Source organism: Eubalaena glacialis, chromosome 2 (genome assembly GCF_028564815.1).
Source record: "Eubalaena glacialis isolate mEubGla1 chromosome 2, mEubGla1.1.hap2.+ XY, whole genome shotgun sequence".
In the NCBI taxonomy this organism is placed as follows: domain Eukaryota; kingdom Metazoa; phylum Chordata; class Mammalia; order Artiodactyla; family Balaenidae; genus Eubalaena; species Eubalaena glacialis.
Genome location: NC_083717.1, coordinates 119,654,812 through 119,675,307, shown reverse-complemented (window position 1 = coordinate 119,675,307; position 20,496 = coordinate 119,654,812). Strand labels below are relative to the sequence as shown.

Here is a 20,496-nt window from a genome sequence, read left to right as displayed (position 1 = left end):
TTTAACAAGGTTGAGGACTAGAAGAGATCGGGATTCTTCATTCCATTTTGCACCAATGGCACATCTGTGTGGAAACAGTGCTTACTTGGGCTGGAAGTAGTAGATGGACCTGCCTTCAGTGCCTAGAGTGTAAGTAAAACCCGATGCACCTGTTCATGTGTCTAATTCCTCTTATTTCCTCTTCTTGTACACAGCACTGGCATCTAGGAATCAATCTCCAAAGTTATGGGTCTGGTACCCCTCTCTCTGTCTTTCCATCTTACCTTAACCAGAAAACCAGATTTATCAGAGGACGATCTGTGCAAGAAGCGTAATTGGGTCTAACAGAGAAACAAGCACAGACAACTACTGTTCCTTCTTGTTTCACCACCTGCCTCATGTCCTTGTAGAAGCTGGTGGCTAGAGACCAGCAATGCAGCAGGTCCGTTTTTGCTTGATGGCCAGGTAAACAGTATCCATCAAAGATGGACTGGTCATGTCCTTCCCATTCCCACCGACAACTGTGTAGGAAGTAGGATGAGGGAGAAGATGCTAATAATGAAATCCTTTTCTCTACGAGAACATTGCCTTGGACAGAAATCACACAGCCGTTTCTGACTTTCTCCTCATCCTGGAATCCTATTACACTTATGTCAGTAAATTTGACAATGTCCCACAGGTCTCTTAGGCTCTGTTCATTTTTCCTCACTCTTCTTTCTTTCTGCTCTCTGACTGGATAATTTCAATTGACCTATCTTCAAGTTCTTTCTCCTGCCCATTCAAATCTACTGTTGAATCCCTCTAGTGAATTTTTTCTTAGAAAATGTTCTCTGTGTAACAACTTCTCTGCCCTGAGAGACTTCTGAGTTATGTGAAATATAGGCAAGCCCTTTGCCTTAGTCCTTCACGAGCCCCCCAACAGGTCAAAGCAATCAAGTTTTATTCTTCGATGACAAAGTGCTCTGCTCCCTCCACCACCAGGAACCCACACTGGGAACGCAGGCGGCCATCTAAAAACTGTCATAGATCCAGTGATTAGAAGATGGAACAAGCGTTACGTTAAAATACCACAAAGCTTCCCTACCAGGTTTCGCTAACCTTTTCCTTAAATATTTGCTTGGTTGCTGCAGACCTTTCTGTGGTGTTTGGCCAGAGTGTGCTGATTAATGTCTTAAAGTTTTATATCTTTCTAGGCTGTCCTCTTCCTGGTCCTTTGGCTAGAGAGAAGACTTTTCATGGACTTTTTTGTCTGCACCTGTTGGCATTTCCAGGTTCCTGGCTTCTCCAGGACTCACTTGGGTTATATGAGGCAAAAGAAAACTCAGGGAACTCACTGCTCTATCATTCCTCAGGCCCCAAGTTCCTAGCTAGTCTAGCTTCTTCTCTCCAAATTCTTACGTTTTGTTTTTACATGTGGTCCAGGGTTTTAGCTGTACTTACCAGGTTGAGTAGAAAAAAATACACCTACTCCAACTTGCCAGAAGTGGAAAGCATAATGCTTCTTTCTTTCCCTGAAGGGCAAACCTCTGACCAGCTTGGTTAGTACACCTTACCGGTAGTAGCCCATCAAAATGGCATTAAAATTTCATTCTTGTACAGCCATCTAGAATAAATGGCTGGTCCTAGATCATGGATAAATGATTATCCATGATCATGATTGATCATTGGATAAACGTGGTCCTAGATCATGAAGATAACTACCATTTATGTGAGTACACCGCTCTAAGAATTGCTTACAGTGGCCCAGCAGGCCCAAGGTGGTGAATATAATTGGTCTCTGTAAATGGCATGGAAATGCCCTTGTCCTTCTTGTTCTTTATCCTGCTATACAAAAGTTTTGAGTGTGATTAGGAAATGACTAGAAAAAATGACAAAGTTATAGTGACTAGAATGGTCACACCAGTTTTGTGGTGGTGGAAAAAGAGCAACAGCCCTGGTACCAAGGGTGGGAGAAACTTAGACCCTTGACAATTTGTGTTTGTGGCAGGGAGGGGGATTAATGCCATCTTTGTATGCTAGACCCAGCACTGCAGCCTATCAGAACAACCACATGGTCTGTGAAAACAGATAAACTCATATGAATACGGCTTGTCCTGGACTATTCTGCTGTGCTTGACACCATCAATGGAAGCTGCTCAACATGGATTCCCATCCCTGTATGTGTCCAAACCTATAAACCAGCACAACCTTGTTTCAGTACGACTGGTACAAACATATATGCTTCTAATGTCTGAGCATCCTGAATTATGCCTCACAAATGACACTGCTCACGTAGCTTAACCAAAGTGAAGTATTGATGATTCTAATTAAGCTTAACAATGAATTCAAAACTGGATCAGAGACTTCCCTGGTGGCGCAGCTGTTAAGAATCCGCTTGCCAATACAGGGGACACAGTTTCAAGCCCTGGTCCGGGAAGATCCCACATGCCACGGAGCAACTAAGCCCACGAGCCACGACTACTGAGCCTGCGCTCTAGAGCCTGTGATCCACAACTACTGAGCCCACCTGCTGCAACTACCAAAGCCCGCGCACCAATAGCCCATGCTCTGCAACAAGAGAAGCCACCGCAATAAGAAGCCCGCGCACCGCAACAAAGAGTAGCCCTCGCTCACCGCAACTAGAGAAAGCCCGCGCGCAGCAGTGAAGACCCAATGCAGCCATAAATAAATAAATAAATAAATAAATAAAATTTATTTTTAAAAAATCTGGTCTCCTATAAAACATTTCTACTAAGACTAATTATTTGAATATGTTCCCTAAGGAGACTTTCTTTCACAGTAATTTGAAATCAAACTTTGACATGTGCTCATAATTATTTGACTTGAAGTTCCTTTTATATTTTCCAAAGTCTTTTAGACATGTCTTATTGTTTCTCTTAGATATTTCACTGTGGGGTTACTAGCCTTCAAGTTGACCCGGTTCATTGAGATTACACCTGACAAAGTGAGGTCTGTTGATTGAGGACAGGCTGAGACCCTGAGTGGATCTAATTATTTAACAGAGCCCACTGAGCCAAAGAAGGTCAGAATCTGAGTCTGCAGGTAAGGGCCACAGAGAACTGAATTGTGCCACATACCAAGCAATGAGAACATACACAGAGTTGAGAGTTACATGGGCGGGAATGACAAGAAGGAAAAAGGGAGAAAAACAGAGAAGGACCAAGCAACATTTATTCAGTAGCTATTTCTCAACTGACTACTATGGGCCAGTCACTATTCTAGGCACTAAAGGTAAAGCCATGAGCAAAACAAACAACCTCACTGACCTCATAGGACTTCTACTCTAATTGGAGTTATAAGCAATGAACACATTGACATGTAAGTGTCAACAATATAACTGCACATTATGGTTACTACCATAAAGGAAATGACCAGGGTGTTGTGATAGAATTAAGAAGAGGTTTACGGATGGCTGCATTAGTCAGGAAGATCAGCAGAAGTCAGATACGTTTCTCTACAGTAGTGATATCAGAGCTGAGACCTGAAGGATGAAAATGAGTCAGGCTCACCAAGATTAGGGGGAAGAAATTTACAGATGCATGAAAGAATAAGTCCCAGAGTGGGACAGGACACGACAAGTTTAGAAAATTGAAAGGAGATCAGTGTTATGGCTGCACAGAGTCAGGGAAAGAGAGTTGAGAGCTCCGATTGAAGGGTCAGGTGAGATTCAAAGGATGCAGGACCTTGTATATCACAGCCAAGAGTTTGTATTTTACTCTAGGACCTTTAGAAATCCACTGCAGCATTTAGGCAAGTAACAACAACTTTTGATTTACACTTAGAAAAATCACTCTTGCTACCAGTTAGATTAGTGCTTCTCAAACTTCAAAGTGATTGAATCACCTGGGGATTTGTTAAAATGAAGATTGAAACTCAGTGAGTCTGGAATACAGCCTGGGATTCTGCACAAGTTCCAATATTGCTGGTCCGCATGTTGAATATCAAAACTGTGGGTAACACATTGCCTGGAGAGAAAAGAGACCACCTAGAAGGTAACCTGGATCAGAACAGTGTTTTTCAAACTTTGTTTAATATTATCTTATTTTATGAAAGGATATCAGTTCTTCTTCTGTGTTTTCTAATCTTATTTTATTTATTTTTTTAATGACAAAATGTGTAATGACAAAAACCTTACAGGTTAAAATAAAAGAAAATTAAAACACTGTGAAAATTTTCACTTAGTAAAATAGAAACAAATTTATAATAATCATATCCATACTTGGTATAGTATTGGAAAATCAGCAGCCTCAAGTTGCTGTTGAAGCCATGGCTTGGTGAAAAATTTCTTCATGGAAACCAGACATTCAGTGTCACGTGTTTTCCCTTAACCAAGCAATTTCACTTCCATTGAAACTACAGCTTTAATGATGTTCATAAAAATATTGTCTATAATATTGGATAATTGGAAAAAATACTAAAAAGTGATTCATTTCTAGAAGTACATCTAAATAATGGAAACTAGGCAATCAGTTAAAATTATGCCCTTAAAATATGTTTCCTGGCGTGACAACAACTACAATACATGTTGAGAAAAACAAATATGTTAATAAATACCAAGTACATTATAATCCCCTTTCATGGAAAATTTAGCTGTATAATATGTGAGCTAAAAAATTTGAAAACTAGTAATAGTTATAATTTTTAGGTCATGAAGTAATGGAAACGTTCTATTTTTAAGCATGTTTATATCTTCTACTTTATTTTAAATTAATATGTATAATTAAGTAATAAAATTTTAATTAACTTAAATTTAAAATACAAGACTCTTTCCTTCCAACTCTGGATCCTATTTTGCATCTTTATTGGAAGAAGCAATTGACGAGAGGTCAGAGTGTCTGGGTTCTGCTCCCAGCTTCCATTTTGCTCTAAGTCATGCTTTAAGTAGGCCATTCAAATCCTGCTCATCCAAATTCTTTTAGCCTATTAAATGAAGGGCATGGGCTGAATCAGTAATTCTTAAAGTGTGATTGATGCAGGAGGTCATGGTAGACAGTACATAGATGAAAATTTTAATTGTTACCTATGTGGTGTTATTTTAACTTGTAATAGACATCAAATATATGGTTTCACACACAGTATGCATTCAAACAAGGATAACCTTTTTGCGAAGTCATTCTTAAAGTCTATTTAATATAAAAACCTACTTAATATTAAATTAGTAAATAGTGGTATAAGTGGTACACAGATACAGCAAATATCATGAGGACCGTGAACCAATGAACAAGACACTACTGGTGAGAGTACAACATGGCGAAAACTTGCTTCCTGGACTGGGAGCCCGGGCACACAGGGCTCTGCCCTCTGACCTGAAGGCTAGACAGTGGAAGGAATCAGGGCTAACAGGCCCAAGATGAGCACAGTCTGCACTGAGGAATGAATAGTAACAAAATAGTAACAATAATAGTAACAGAAGGAAATAGTAACGAAAATACTAACAAAAGGAAATTTACTTCAATATAAATTCGGATTCATCACATAAAGGAGTGGTATATTATCCTTAATTTCTGTTTGGAGACAGAGATTTTAAGAAAATTCCCTCTGTAGATAAAGAAAACACCTTCACCCCACCCTTAAGGCTAGAACCCCGTCAAGAGGCCCAGCTGCCAGCTGTGGGACAGGCTGCAGGCGCTAGGAGAGCACTGCCGCAAAGCACAAAAGTAGGTGGCTGAAGCTCCAGGGTGGGAGGCTGAGAGATGCAAAACACTGTAAAACTTCTCTTTTCCAAGCACTTCTTTAAAATTCTAGTCTGCCTGCTCTTTCTGGCTTGATTGAATTAAAGTCAAAGGTACAAGTCCTTTCCCAGGTTTCTGCCTGAACCAATGGAAGTGGAAAACTGTTTTCTTTTGAGAAGTACAACAAAGAACAAAATGTGTTCTCCCCTGGATACACAGGAATGAAGGACTCTGGTCCAAAATATATGGGCTGCTCACGCCTGTTGAAAGAGAGAACCACAGACAAAGGAGATTTATTCATGGCTGATTCTTTTTTGAAAGAATTTCCTTTTCGCAATCCACCCAGGTGAGCCTGGTAACTCTAACCACCCTTCTATACCTTTCAGATTTATACAGATTAGTAGGATCCGCTCTTTTTATTCCTATCTTCAAAGCCCGCCAACTCAGCACAGCTACCAAAAGAGAACCAGGCATGAAACTCCCAAGGACTTCTCCATTTTTCCATTCACCAGGCTCATGAGGACTCAGGTTGGAGTCTGAGAGCCCTCAGACACTACCAGGTCAAACAACTTGTTTATCTGAGTGCATATTCACATGTCTGCTGTCACAGGAAACTGAGAGGCTCCTCAGCTAACCAGAAAGTAGATCCATGCCCCAGGGCACACACTCACACAGCCTCCTGATCTCTGAAGAGGTAATGTGGAGAGAGACCGACACCTACTCTTTATCTCCTAGATTTTTCTCTTTCCTTTCTACTTATATAAAATCCTTGAGCATCTACCATGTACAAGTTAGAAAAATTGAATAACTAAAAACGTTCCTCCTCAAGGAAAACCTAGAAAGATTCTTTTCTCTCCTGGCAGTGCAAAACCCTGCTAAATGAGCTGTTGTGTATGAATCGAGTTATTGACACTGTAGCTCAGGATAATCATCTTATATCCAAACCCTGCTCCATAAAGCTTGTGTGGATTCTTCTTACAATTTACATTAAATTATACAAGAAGCAAGGTATTGGTATTTTTCTGTGCATAATGTCTATAAGATAAAGAAAAGAAACAAGAAGGACATTAGAGTCCTTTCAAATAATTGAAGAGAGTAGATTGACAGTGACCCTCAAGGTAGCGAAGCAAGCAGCATCCCATGCAGGTAGGAGACAAGATCTGTCAGTCAAGGGACATTCCCTCTGTGATCTAATAGTAAGATCAAACTCTGAAGGGAAACGACTTCCCTACCCAACTTATTTTAGCACAGAGACCACTGAAACCTCAAATTGAAATAACTAAGAAGAGAATTCTCTGGTGAAATGAGAATCTGGCCAGCTGGAGTCCTTTTCACAAGGTCAGAACAACTTCCTCCTTTCTGAATACTCCATTGACTTGTACCAGCTTGATATCAGTTCTCCCTTGTGCTTCTAATCACTTCTTGACCCTGTCAATAGATTTTCTTTCACATGTAAGACCAAATCATATGGTCAGTTTGAAACTTTAAATGATTCAAAATATCTGACCAAACATATGTACTCGCCTCCCTTCTTATAAAAATTCCTACTGAGAGGAAATTTACAAGTATAAACAGGATAATGCTAAATCCATAATGTGAAAATAATAAAAAGGTGAAAAATATCAACAGTTCCCTTAAGATAGAAAGTAGATGTGAGCACACTGATGGGTGAGACAGAGAGGGAGAAAACACAGCCTAGAATGAACTAAGAGAAGATTTTATTGGAAATGCAAGTGAAGGAAACTTACTCCTCAGGAACCTGTACAGATTCTGGACTGAGAAAGAGAATAGGTATGATGTAGGGCAGGAGGGACAGAACATGGGGACAAATTGAAGGTCAATATGTGGAATAGCTATACTAGTCTCCCTCTGTACCCTCCATCCTGCTGCTGTGCTTATACATGAGAAACATAGTAGGCCAGCCTGTACGTGGGCATTTGATGTTCACTAAAGTTGAAGTAAAACACCTGGAATGCTAATTTTTCCTGTGGGTAGCTGACAGAGTTAAGCCACCTTCAAATTGATATTAGGTGCAGGAGGAGGGGAAGGAACAAGTTAATAACCAGTTCTCTGCTCAGTCATCCTAAAAAGAAGCCTGCCAAGTAACATGGTAAGTCCACATGCCCAGACTACTGGTCAAACATCCCATTCAGGAAGAAACCTTGTGGAGAACATGGACACAATGAAATATTGAGTCCATCTTGCTACCCAGCCCTTCATTCTTAAATATAAACCAAGAACAAAGTGACACTAGTCATTTATAAGTATAGATATGGTATCTCTTTCCATTCCTGGAAGCCCAGAGTCTTCAACTGTGAATCATCAGAGACCCTTATACCTGGACCAAAGTTATGGCGGAATGTCATGCTCTATGGTCTAGTATGGGAATGTAGTATTTCGAGAATGACCAAAGGAACTAAGAGAATAATATGCTGGTGTCTTGGTCACTACTCTCAAAAAATCTTGAGTCTTGGCTTTGAATAATAATTTTCATATTTATTTTGATTTTTTTTCTCTTAAGTGGTTTACCCTACATTATTTCAATTCTACCAGGTTTGTAAGACCAGCTTTTTAAACCTCATTAAATGTAGAAAGAAATTAACATTTTAAATACAATAATTATAAAGTCTATTTGAATGCAAACCATGTGATAAGAGAGTTCCATGTTAGTTGTAGACATTGCTGGTGCCCAACCTAGATCTCATTTTCCAGGCCAGCGTACCCGATCCCCAGCTGTTGCAAGTGTTGGCTACACTTGGCTCACACTTGCCCTCTTCCCCAGAAAACTGATCTATGCCAATAAAGGTCACCATTCTCCAGTAGGGTATACCCCTGCTCAAATGACTGCTTTATTCTGGGGTACAGAGGTCAGCTGTCTGACCCCCTTGATTCACGGTGGGAGGGATCAATTCTGTGGTGCTTTTCATGCTTTTCATGCTTCAGAGATCCCCATGAGGTCAGGCTGGATCAAGTGTCCAGCTGAGCCACATCCATGCCTAGCTTTTTCCCTTCCATCTTAACTTGCTTTTCTCAAAATATTATGGATACAGGAAACCCCAATTTAGGCTTTACTTTTAAGGAACTCAAGACAATATGCTACCTCCTTTAATCCTAAACCAATCCTGAAATACGTATAATAGTATAGCCTAAAATCAAATGGCTCATTAGTGACAAAAGATATTCAAACCAGCACCTGAAACTAGGTTCTTTCCAGTGGCACCAGAAGGCACACAAGAAAAGCGAGATGAGAATTTGACCATCTTGCTTCCAGCACAACTTTATGCCGTTTCTCACTGCCTTTCAAATGTTTTTTCCACGATTTGGAAATATTTGTAAGTCATAAGTCTGCAAGCTGACAATTTGAAGCAAATTCTGATTGGATTGCATCATTTTAGTCAGGGACTATGTGAACAAAACCGAATAAAAATCTTAATTGCTCATTTCCAAGTTGTCCCACTCTTTGGACTACATAAACAATGTCATGTCTAACAGACCACAGCTTCAGCTTTACAGTGAGTGTGACTTTTAATTTTTCCCCTCTAATTCAACTTTAGAGTTATTATAAGGCTGAATTTCCATCAGGCCACAAACAATTTTCCTGGACTTGGGCGTAAGTTATAGGACAATTTCACAGTGCAAGTGAGTCAGGAGAGGGGGAATATTCATATCCTTGCTGGTGTTCTCAACTCCCCTCACCAACATTTTCTAGAACATCCTCAGTACCATATGGTCTTTGACAGTTGATCCATGTAGGTCTTTAATCACCATAACAAAGCTCCTTGGTGTCTAGAATTTTTTATTCCAGATGCTACACAGAAATCCTTCTCAGGAAATCTGAAGTCATTCTGTGCTCCCATGCCCTGCTGCGGGTATGGGATATTCTATGGCTGTAGCTAATTCTACCATCTCCAGCCATACTCAAGTACATAGGAACCAATACACTCTCCTCCAAGCCTCAAGCCAGGAACTTTGAGTTCTACTCAGCCTTACTCAAAAATGGTAGCATAAGCCTTCTCTGATCGGAGCCCGTGCAACAGTCTAAGCTCTTTGTTTCAACCAGTTCTCATTTTCTGACTCTAGTCCTTCCATCCACTCATCAAATGTATCCTTATCTAATCCACCAGTGGGGTAGCAGTTGAGGGTGGAGATGGGGCGGGGGATCTGTAATGAAAATAACTCATGACTTACAACTTTTTTAAAGTAGTTGCTTAAGACTCCTTTCTTTGGCATTTCTGTTTATCCATACTTGTTTAGAGTAATGAATATCAAACACCTTGAATAACTACATTGGGAAAGAGCAAGGGGGACTAAGACAGTGAGGGGATATCTCAGTTATCATATTAAAATACTGTTGTCATAATAAGACCATCATAATACCAACCCCATTGAGCAAATTTGTGCTATAAAACTAGAGTACAAAGAGAAGACTGGAAAATATTTCAGTCATTCAGACCAAATTGTGTCTTTAATTTCCCTTCAGGGTCAATTGTTTACAGAATTATAAAAATATTTCCCTCTGGTAACTCTTAATTCTCATTTTCATCTAAAAAGCAAACAGAATTGCTGTGCCCTGCAGCCTAAGCTCTACATCAGGCATTGCTGGGGCCCCATCAGGTTTGCGTGCCGACTGCAGGTGCCTGGGGAGCACTGTGTGCTCACTGCACAGAGGTAGGTGGCTGAGTCGCTGGGCTGGGAGTCTCTGATGAGTAGGGAGACGTACTGGTTGGCTTTATTGACCTGGGCTGTATATCTTCCTTCCTCTTTGTCTTTATTCAAGTTTCCGAACAGGAGCAACTCAGGGCCTTTGCTGGGGTACTGTCTGTACCACATGAAGTACTGAGAAGCGCTGTCAGTATAAGTGCAGTTGAGAGAGGCGATGGCTCCCTCTGGAACATGCAGAGATGCAGGACTCTGCTCCACTCCCTTCTGTTGGCTCCTCATCCCTGTGCAAAGACACAACGAATGGTCAGTTGAAGAAGATTGGCTGGGTAATGGACGCTTCCTCTGCAGAATGTAAGTTATCTTTTCACAGGCCTCCCACCTCTACCTTCCCTTATATAAGGGAAATAACATTCATGTTTCAAATATGGGCCTACAATAGAGAATGATTCCAAATACTTTACTTTATGTTCCCCTAGAAATGCCCCAAACTCACACGTTAACTGAAGCCACAGGATCACCAGTAAAACTCTTGAGGATTTCATCATTCTTTCCTCCCCTGGTTCACTGAGGATTCAAATTTTAAAAAAATGAGTCGCACTGAGACATTTCTAATTCTTCTGCCTTAGAAATCATAAAAAGAATCTGTTCTACCAATGAAAAAAAGAGATTCTTTTCACCACCCCTGCTACACCACCGAGCTCCTCCTCTCATATACCTCTCTCCCTCTCTCTCTCTCTCTCTCACACACACACAAAAACACACACACCCACACTCACGCACGGAGGAATACATGAGAGCATTCCTCAGAGTCTCTGAGAAGACACTGCCATCTGGTGGACTCAAGACAGTGATCAAAGAAATATTCAAAACATAGACCTTTATTATGTGAACTGATGAAAGTAAAAATCTGCCACTTTACTTAAATTAAAAATTTGAGAAACATATGGTCCAAGTCAATGTGTGTGGGGAGAGCTTGATGTGGATATGTATGTGTTTTACATCAAATGGCAATGCTTATGTCAGCAAAAGCAGTTATATCAAGTGACCAATCCCTCACACTAAAAAACCAGTCCTGAAGTATTCTATGATATGATAGAAGTCTGGGTGAGGCTCTTGTGATTCAAGGAGAATTTAATATTGTGTAGCTGTTCTCCACATCAGGCCAGACACCTCCTTTCTCATTTCTCCACCTCCAATTTGTAAAGAAATCTATTCTAACTCAAAAGAATCCTTTGAAGACACAATGGCCTAAAATCTGACTGATAAAACATGTTTCCATCTCACAACCTGGGCATATTTTTAACAAGGTCAAGACTAGAAGAGATCAGGCTCCTTCATTCCATTTGGCACCAATGGCACATCTGTGTGGAAACAGTGCTTACTTGTGCTGGAAGTAGTAGATGGACCTGCCTTCAGTGCCTAGAGTGTAAATAAAGCCCGATGCACCTGTTCATGTGTCTAATTCTTCTTATTTCCTCTTCTTGTACACAGTACTGGCATCTAGGAATTAATCTCCAAAGTTATGGGTCTGGTATCCCTCTCTCTGTCTTTCCATCCTACCTTAACCAGAAAACCAGATTTATCAGAGGACGATCTGTGCAAGAAGCGTAATTGGGTCTAACAGAGAAACAAGCACAGACAACTACTCTTCCTTCTTGTTTCACCACCTGCCTCATGTCCTTGTAGAAGCTGGTGGCTAGAGACCAGCAATGCAGCAGGTCCGTTTCTGCTTGACAGCCAGGTAAACAGTATCCATCAAAGATGGACTGGTCATGTCCTTCCCATTCCCACCGACTACTGTGTAGGAAGTAGGATGAGGGAGAAGATGCTAATAATGAAATCCTTTTCTCTATGAGAACATTGCCTTGGACAGAAATCACACAGCCGTTTCTCACTTTCTCCTCATCCTGGAATTCTAGTATACTTATGTCAGTAAATTTGACAATGTCCCACAGGTCTCTTAGGCTCTGTTCATTTTTCTTCACTCTTCGTTCTTTCTGCTCTCTGACTGGATAATTTCAATTGACCTATCTATCTTCAAGTTCCTTCTCCTGCCCATTCAAATCTACTATTGAATCCCTCTAGTGAATTTTTTCTTAGAAAATGTTCTCTGTGTAACAACTTCTCTGCCCTGAGAGAGTTCTGAGTTATGGGAAATATAGGCAAGCCCTTTGCCTTAGTCCTTCATGAGCCCCCCAACATGTCAAAACAATCAAGTTTTATTCTTTGATGAGAAAGGGCTCTGCTCCCTCCACCACCAGGAACCCACACTGGGAACGCAGGCGGCCATCTAAAAACTGTCATGGATCCAGTGATGGGAAGATGAAGCAAGCGTTACATTAAAATACCACAAAGCTTCCCTACCAGGTTTCGGTTACCTTTTCCTTAAATATTTGCTTGGTTGCTGCAGACCTTTCTGTGGTGTTTGGCCAGAGTGTGCTGATTAATGTCTTAAAGTTTTATATCTTTCTAGGCTGTCCTCTTCCTGGTCCTTTGGCTAGAGAGAAGACTTCATGGACTTTTTTGTCTGCACCTGTTGGCATTTCCAGGTTCCTGGCTTCTCCAGGACTCACTTGGGTTATATGAGGCAAAAGAAAACTCAGGGAACTCACTGTTCTATCATTCCTCAGGCCCCAAGTTCCTACCTAGCCTAGCTTCTTCTCTCCAGATTGTTACATTTTGTTTTTACATGTGGTCCAGGGTTTTAGCTGTACTTAACAGGTTGAGTAGAAAAAAATACACCTACTCCAACTTGCCAGAAGTGGAAAGCATAATGCTTCTTTCTTTCCCTGAAGGGCGAACCTCTGACCAGCTTGGTTAATACACCTTACTGGTAGTAGCCCAGTGAAAATGGCATTAAAATTTCCTTCTTGTGTAGCCATCTAGAATAAATGGCTGGTCCTAGATCATGGATAAATGATTATCCATGATCATGACTGATCATTGGATAAATGTGGGCCTAGATCATGAAGATAACTACCATTTATGTGAGTACACCGCTCTAAGAATTCCTTACAGTGGCCCAGCAGGCCCAAGGTGGTGAATATAATTGGTCTCTGTAAATGGCATGAAAATGCCCTTGTCCTTCTTGTTCTTTATCCTGCTATACAAAAGTTTTGAGTGTAATTAGAAAATGACTAGAAAAAATGACAAAGTTATAGTGGCTAGAATGATCACACCAGTTTTGTGGTGGTGGAAAAAGAGCAACAGCCCTGGTACCAAAGAAGGGAGAAACTTAGACACTGGAAGGGTTGTGTTTGTGGCAGGGAGGGGCATTAATGCCATTTTTGTATGCTAGACCCAGCACTGCAGCCTATCAGAACAACCATATGGTCTGTGAAAAGGGAAAAACTCATATGAATACGGCTTATCTTGGACTATTCTGTTGTGCTTGACACCATCAATGGAAGCTGCTCAACATGGATTCCCATCCCTGTATGTGTACAAACCTATAAATCAGCACAACCTTGTTTCAGTATGACTGGTACAAACATATATGCTTCTAATGTCTGAGCATCCTGAATTATGCCTCACAAATGACACTGCTCACGTAGCTTAACCAAAGTGAAGTATTGATGATTCTAATTAAGCTTAACAATGAATTCAAAACTGGATCAGAGACTTCCCTGGTGGCGCAGCTGTTAAGAATCCGCTTGCCAATACAGGGGACACAGTTTCAAGCCCTGGTCCAGGAAGATCCCACATGCCACGGAGCAACTAAGCCCACGAGCCACGACTACTGAGCCTGCGCTCTAGAGCCTGTGAGCCACAACTACTGAGCCCATCTGCTGCAACTACCAAAGCCCACACGCCTAGAGCCCATGCTCTGTAACAAGAGAAGCCACTGCAGTGAGAAGCCCACACACTGCAATGAAGAGTAGCCCCCACTCACAGCAACTAGAGAAAGCCCACGCGCAGCAGTGAAGACCCAACACAGCCATAAATAAATAAATAAATAAATAAATAAAATTTATTTTTAAAAAATCTACTCTCCTATAAAACATTTCTACTAAGGCTACTTATTTGAATATGTTCCCTAAGGAGACTTTCTTTCACAGAAATTTGGAATCAAACTTTGACATGTGCTCATAATTATTTGACTTGAAGTTCCGTTTATATTTTCCAAAGTCTTTTGGACATGTCTTATTTTTTCTTTTAGATATTTCACTGTGGGGTTACTAGCCTTCAAGTTGAGATTACACCTGACAAATGAGGTCAGTTGATTGAGGACAGGCTGAGACCCTGAGTGGATCTAATTATTTAACAGAGCCCACTGAGCCAAAGAAGGTCAGAATCTGAGTCTGCAGGTAAGGGCCAGAGAGAACTGAATTGTACCACATACCAAGCAAGGAGAACATACACAGAGTTGAGAGTTACAAGGGTGGGAATGACAAGAAGGAAAAAGGGAGAAAAACAGAGAAGGGCCAAGCAACATTTATTCAGTAGCTATTTCTCAACTGACTACTATGGGCCAGTCACTATTCTAGGCACTAAAGGTAAAGCCATGAGCAAAACAAACAACCTCACTGACCTCATAGAACATCTACTCTAATTGGAGTTATAAGCAATGAACACATTGACATGTAAGTGTCAACAATATAACTGCACATTATGGTTACTACCATAAAGGAAATGACCAGGGTGTTGTGATAGAATTAAGAAGAGGTTTACGGATGGCTGCATTAGTCAGGAAGATCAGCAGAAGTCAGATACGTTTCTCTACAGTAGTGATATCAGAGCTGAGACCTGAAGGATGAAAATGGGTCAGGCTCACCAAGATTAGGGGGAAGAAAATTTCAGATGCATGAAAGAATAAGTCCCAGAGTGGGACAGGACACGACAAGTTTAGAAAATTGAAAGGAGATCAGTGTTATGGCTGCACAGAGTCAGGGAAAGAGAGTTGAGAGCTCAGATTGAAGGGTCAGGTGAGATTCAAATGATGCAGAACCTTGTATATCACAACCACGAGTTTGTATTTTACTCTAGGACCATTAGAAATCCACTGCAGCATTTAGGCAAGTAGCAACAACATTTGATTTACACTTAGAAAAATCACTCTTGCTACCAGTTAGATTAGTGCTTCTCAAACTTCAAAGTGATTGAATCACCTGGGGATTTGTTAAAATGAAGATTCAAACTCAGGGAGTCTGGAATAGAGCCTGGGATGCTGCACAAGTTCCAATATTGCTGGTCCGCATGTTGAATATCAAAACTGTGGGTAACACATTGCCTGGAGAGAAAAGACACCACCTAGAAGGTAACCTGGATCAGAACAGTGTTTTTCAAACTTTGTTTAATATTATCTTATTTTATGAAAGGATATGAGTTCTTATGCTGTGCTTCCTGATCTTATTTTATTTATATTTTTAATGACAAAATGTGTAATGACAAAAACCTTACAGGTTAAAATAAAAGAAAATTAAAACACTGTGAAAATTTTCATTTAGTAAAATGGAAACTAATTTAAAATAATCATATCCATACTTGGTATAGTATTGGAAAATCAACAGCCTCATATGTTGCTGTTGAAGCCATGGCTTGGTGAAAAATTTCTTCATGGAAACCAGACATTCAGTGTCATGTGTTTTCCCTTAACCAAGCAATTTCACTTCCATTGAAACTACAGCTTTAATGATGTTCATAAAAATATTGTCTATAATACTGGATAATTGGAAAAAATACTAAAAAGTGATTCATTTCTAGAAGTACATCTAAATAATGGAAACTAGGCAATCAGTTAAAATTATGCCCTTAAAATATGTTTCCTGTTATGACAACATCTACAATACATGTTGAGAAAAACAAATATGTTAATAAATACCAAGTACATTATAATCACCTTTCATGGAAAATTTAGCTGTATAATATGTGAGCTAAAAATTTGAAAGCTAGTAATAGTTATAATTTTTAGGTCATGAAGTTATGGGAATGTTCTATTTTTAAGCATGCTTATATCTTCTACTTTATTTAAAATTAATATGTATAATTAAGTAATAAAATTTTAATTTAACTTAAATTTAAAATACAAGACTCTTTCCTTCCAACTCTGGATCCTATTTTGCATCTTTATTGGAAGAAGCAATTGACGAGAGGTCAGAGTGTCTGGGTTCTGCTCCCAGCTTCCAGTTTGCTCTAAGTCATGCTTTAAGTAGGCCATTCAAATCCTGCTCATCCAAATTCTTTTAGCCTATTAAATGAAGACCATGGGCTGAATCAGTAATTCTTAAAGTGTGATTGATGCAGGAAGTCATGGTAAGCAGTACATAGATGAAAATTTTAATTGTTACCTACGTGGTGTTATTTTAATTTGAAATAGACATCAAATATATGGTTTCACACACAGTATGCATTAAAACAAGGATAACTTTTTTGCGTAGTCATTTTTAAAGTCTACTTAATATTAAATTAGTAACTAGTGGTATAAGTGGTACACAGATACAGCAAATATCATGAAGACCGTGAACCAATGAGCAAGACACTACTGGTGAGGGTACAACATGGCGAAAACTTGCTTCCTGGACTCGGAGCCTGGGCACACAGGGCTCTGCCCTCTGACCTGAAGGCTAGACAGTGGAAGGAATCCGGGCTAACAGGCCCAAGATGAGCACAGTCTGCACTGAGGAACGAACATTCAATAGTAACAAAAGGAAATTTAATTCAATATAAATTCGGATTCATCACATAAAGGAGTGGTATATTATCCTTAATTTCTGTTTGGAGACAGAGATTTTAAGAAAATTCCCTCTGTAAATAAAGAAAACACCTTCACCCCACCCTTAAGGCTAGAACCCCGTCAAGAGGCCCAGCTGCCAGCTGTGGGACAGGCTGCAGGCGCTAGGAGAGCACTGTCCCAAAGCACAAAAGTAGGTGGCTGAAGCTCCAGGGTGGGAGGCTGAGAGATGCAAAACACTGTAAAACTTCTCTTTTCCAAGCAGTTCTTTAAAATTCTAGTCTGCCTGCTCTTTCTGGCTTGATTGAATTAAAGTCAAAGGTACAAGTCCTTTCCCAGGCTTCTGCCTGAACCAATGGAAGTTGAAAACTGTTTTCCTTTGAGAAGTACAACTAAGAACAGCATGTGCTCTCCCCTGGATACACAGGAATGAAGGACTCTGGTCCAATGTATATGGGCTGCTCACGCCTGTTGAAACAGAGAACCACAGACAAAGGAGATTTATTCATGGCTGATTCTTTTTTGAAAGAATTTCCTTTCCGCAATCCACCCAGGTGAGCCTGGTAACTCTAACCACCCTTCTATACCTTTCAGATTTATACAGATTAGTAGGATCCGCTCATTTTATTCCTATCTTCAAAGCCCGCCAACTCAGCACAGCTACCAAAAGAGAACCAGGCATGAAACTCCCAAGGACTTCTCCATTTTTCCATTCACCAGGCTCATGAGGACTCAGGTTGGAGTCTGAGAGCCCTCAGACACTACCAGGCCAAACAGCTTGTTTATCTGAGTGCATATTCACATGTCTGCTGTCACAGGAAACTGAGAGGCTCCTCAGCTAACCAGAAATTAGATCCATGCCCCAGGGCACACACTCACACAGCCTCCTGATCTCTGAAGAGGTAATGTGGAGAGAGACCTACACCTACTGTTTATCTCCTAGATTTTTCTCTTTCCTTTCTACTTATATAAAATCCTTGAGCATCTACCATGTACAAGTTATACAAATTGAATAACTAAAAACGTTCCTCCTCAAGGAAAACCTAGAAAGATTCTTTTCTCTCCTGGCAGTGCAAAACCCTGCTAAATGAGCTGTTGTGTATGAATCGAGTTATTGACACTGTAGCTCAGGATAATCATCTTATATCCGAACCCTGCTCCATAAAGCTTGTGTGGATTCTTCTTACAATTTACATTAAATTATACAAGAAGCAAGGTATTGTTATTTTTCTGTGCATAATGTCTATAAGATAAAGAAAAGAAACAAGAAGGACATTAGAGTCCTTTCAAATAATTGAAGAGAGTAGATTGACAGTGACACTCAAAGTAGCGAAGCAAGCAGCATCCCATGCAGGTAGGAGACAAGATCTGTCAGTCAAGGGACATTCCCTCTGTGGTCTAATAGTAAGATGAAACTCTGAAGGGAAAAGACTTCCCTACCCAACTTATTTTAGCACAGAGACCACTGAAACCTCAAATTGAAATAACTAAGAAGAGAATTCTCCGGTGAAATGAGAATCTGGCCAGCTGGGGTCCTTTTCACACGGTCAGAACAACTTCCTCCTTTCTGAATACTCCATTCACTTGTACCAGCTTGAAATCAGTTCTCCCTTGTGCTTCTATTCACTTCTTGACCCTGTCGATAGATTTTCTTTCACATGTAAGACCAAATCATATGGTCAGTTTGAAACTTTAAATGATTCAAAATATCTAATCAAGCATATGTACTCGCCTCCCTTCTTATCAAAGTTCCCACTGAGGGCTTCCCTGGTGGCGCAGTGGTTAGGAATCCGCCTGCCAATGCAGGGGACACGGGTTCGAGCCCCGTCCGGGAAGATCCCACATGCCGCGCAGCGGCTAGGCCCGTGAGCCACAACTACTGAGCCTGCGCGTCTGGAGCCTGTGCTCCGCAACGGGAGAGGCCGCGATAGTGAGAGGCCCGCGTACCGCGATGAAGAGTGGCCCACACTCGCGGCAACTGGAGAAAGCCCTTGCACGGAAACGAACACCTAACACAGCCAAAAATAATAAATTAAAAAAAAAAAAAGGTCCCCCTGAGATAAAATTTACAAGTATAAACAGGATAATGCTAAATCCATAATGTGAAAATAATAAAAAGGTGAAAAATATCAACAGTTCCCTTAAGATAGAAAGTAGATGTGAGCATACTGATGGGTGAGACAGAGAGGGAGAAAACACTGCCTAGAATGAACTAAGAGAAGATTTTATTGGAAATGCAAGTGAAGGAAACTTACTCCTCAGGAACCTGTACAGATTCTGGACTGAGAAAGAGAATAGGTATGATGTAGGGCAGGAGGGACAGAACATGGGGACAAATTGAAGGTCAATATGTGGAATAGCTATACTAGTCTCCCTCTGTACCCTCCATCCTGCTGCTGTGCTTATACGTGAGAAGCATAGTAGACCAGCCTGTACGTGGGCATTTGATGTTCACTAAAGTTGAAGTAAAACACCTGGAATGCTAATATTTCCTGTGAGTAGCTGACAGAGTTAAGCCACCTTCAAATTGATATTAGGTGCAGGAGGAGGGGAAGGAACAAGTTAATAACCAGTTCTCTGCTCAGTCATCCTAAAAAGAAGCCTGCCAAGTAACATGGTAAGTCCACATGCCAGACTACTGGTCAAGCATCCCACTCAGGAAGAAACCTTGTGGAGAACATGGACACAATGAAATATGGAGTCCATCCTGCTACCCAGCCCTTCATTCTTAAATATGAACCAAGAACAAAGTAACACTAGTCATTTATAAGTATAGATATGGTATCTCTTTCCATTCCTGGAAGCCCAGAGTCTTCAACTGTGAATCATCAGAGTCCCTTATACCTGGACCAAAGTTATGGTGGAATGTGATGCTCTATGGTCTAGCATGGGAATGTAGTATTTCGAGAATGACCAAAGGAACTAAGAGAATAATATGCTGGTGTCTTGGTCACTACTCTCAAAAAATCTTGAGTCTTGGCTTTGAATAATAATTTTCATATTTATTTTGATTTTTTTTCCTCTTAACTGCTTTACCCTACATTATTTCAATTCTTCCAGGTTTGTAAGACCAGCTTTTTAAACCTCATTAAATGTAGAAAGAAATTAACATTTTAAGTACAATAATTATAAAGTCTATCTGAATGCAAACCATGTGATAAGAGAGTTCCATGTTAGTTGTAGACATTGCTGGTGCCCAGCCTAGATCCCCTTTTCCAGGCCAGTGTATCCAGTCCCCAGCTGTTGCAAGTGTTGGCTACACTTGGCTCACACTTGCCCTCTTCCCCAGAAAACTGATCTATGCTAATAAAGGTCACCATTCTCCTGTAGGGTATACCCCTGCTCAAATGACTGCTTTATTCTGGGGTACAGAAGTCAGCTGTCTGACCCCCTTGATTCACGGTGGGAGGGATCAATTCTGTGGTGCTTTTCATGCTTTTCATGCTCCAGAGATCCCCATGAGGTCAGGCTGGATCAAGTGTCCAGCTGAGCCACATCCATGCCTAGCCTTTT

General features: G+C 40.6%; 2 gene segments (V, D, J or C); both read right to left on the bottom strand.

The window, feature by feature from the left end:
• LOC133084268 (T cell receptor alpha chain MC.7.G5-like) overlaps positions 1–20,496 on the bottom strand; it is a 610,392-nt gene that overhangs the window by 513,253 nt on the left and 76,643 nt on the right.
• LOC133085769 (T cell receptor alpha variable 12-2-like) lies at positions 10,236–10,920 on the bottom strand. The segment is given in 2 exon segments: positions 10,236–10,594; positions 10,807–10,920. Coding segments are annotated over 2 exon segments (411 nt in total).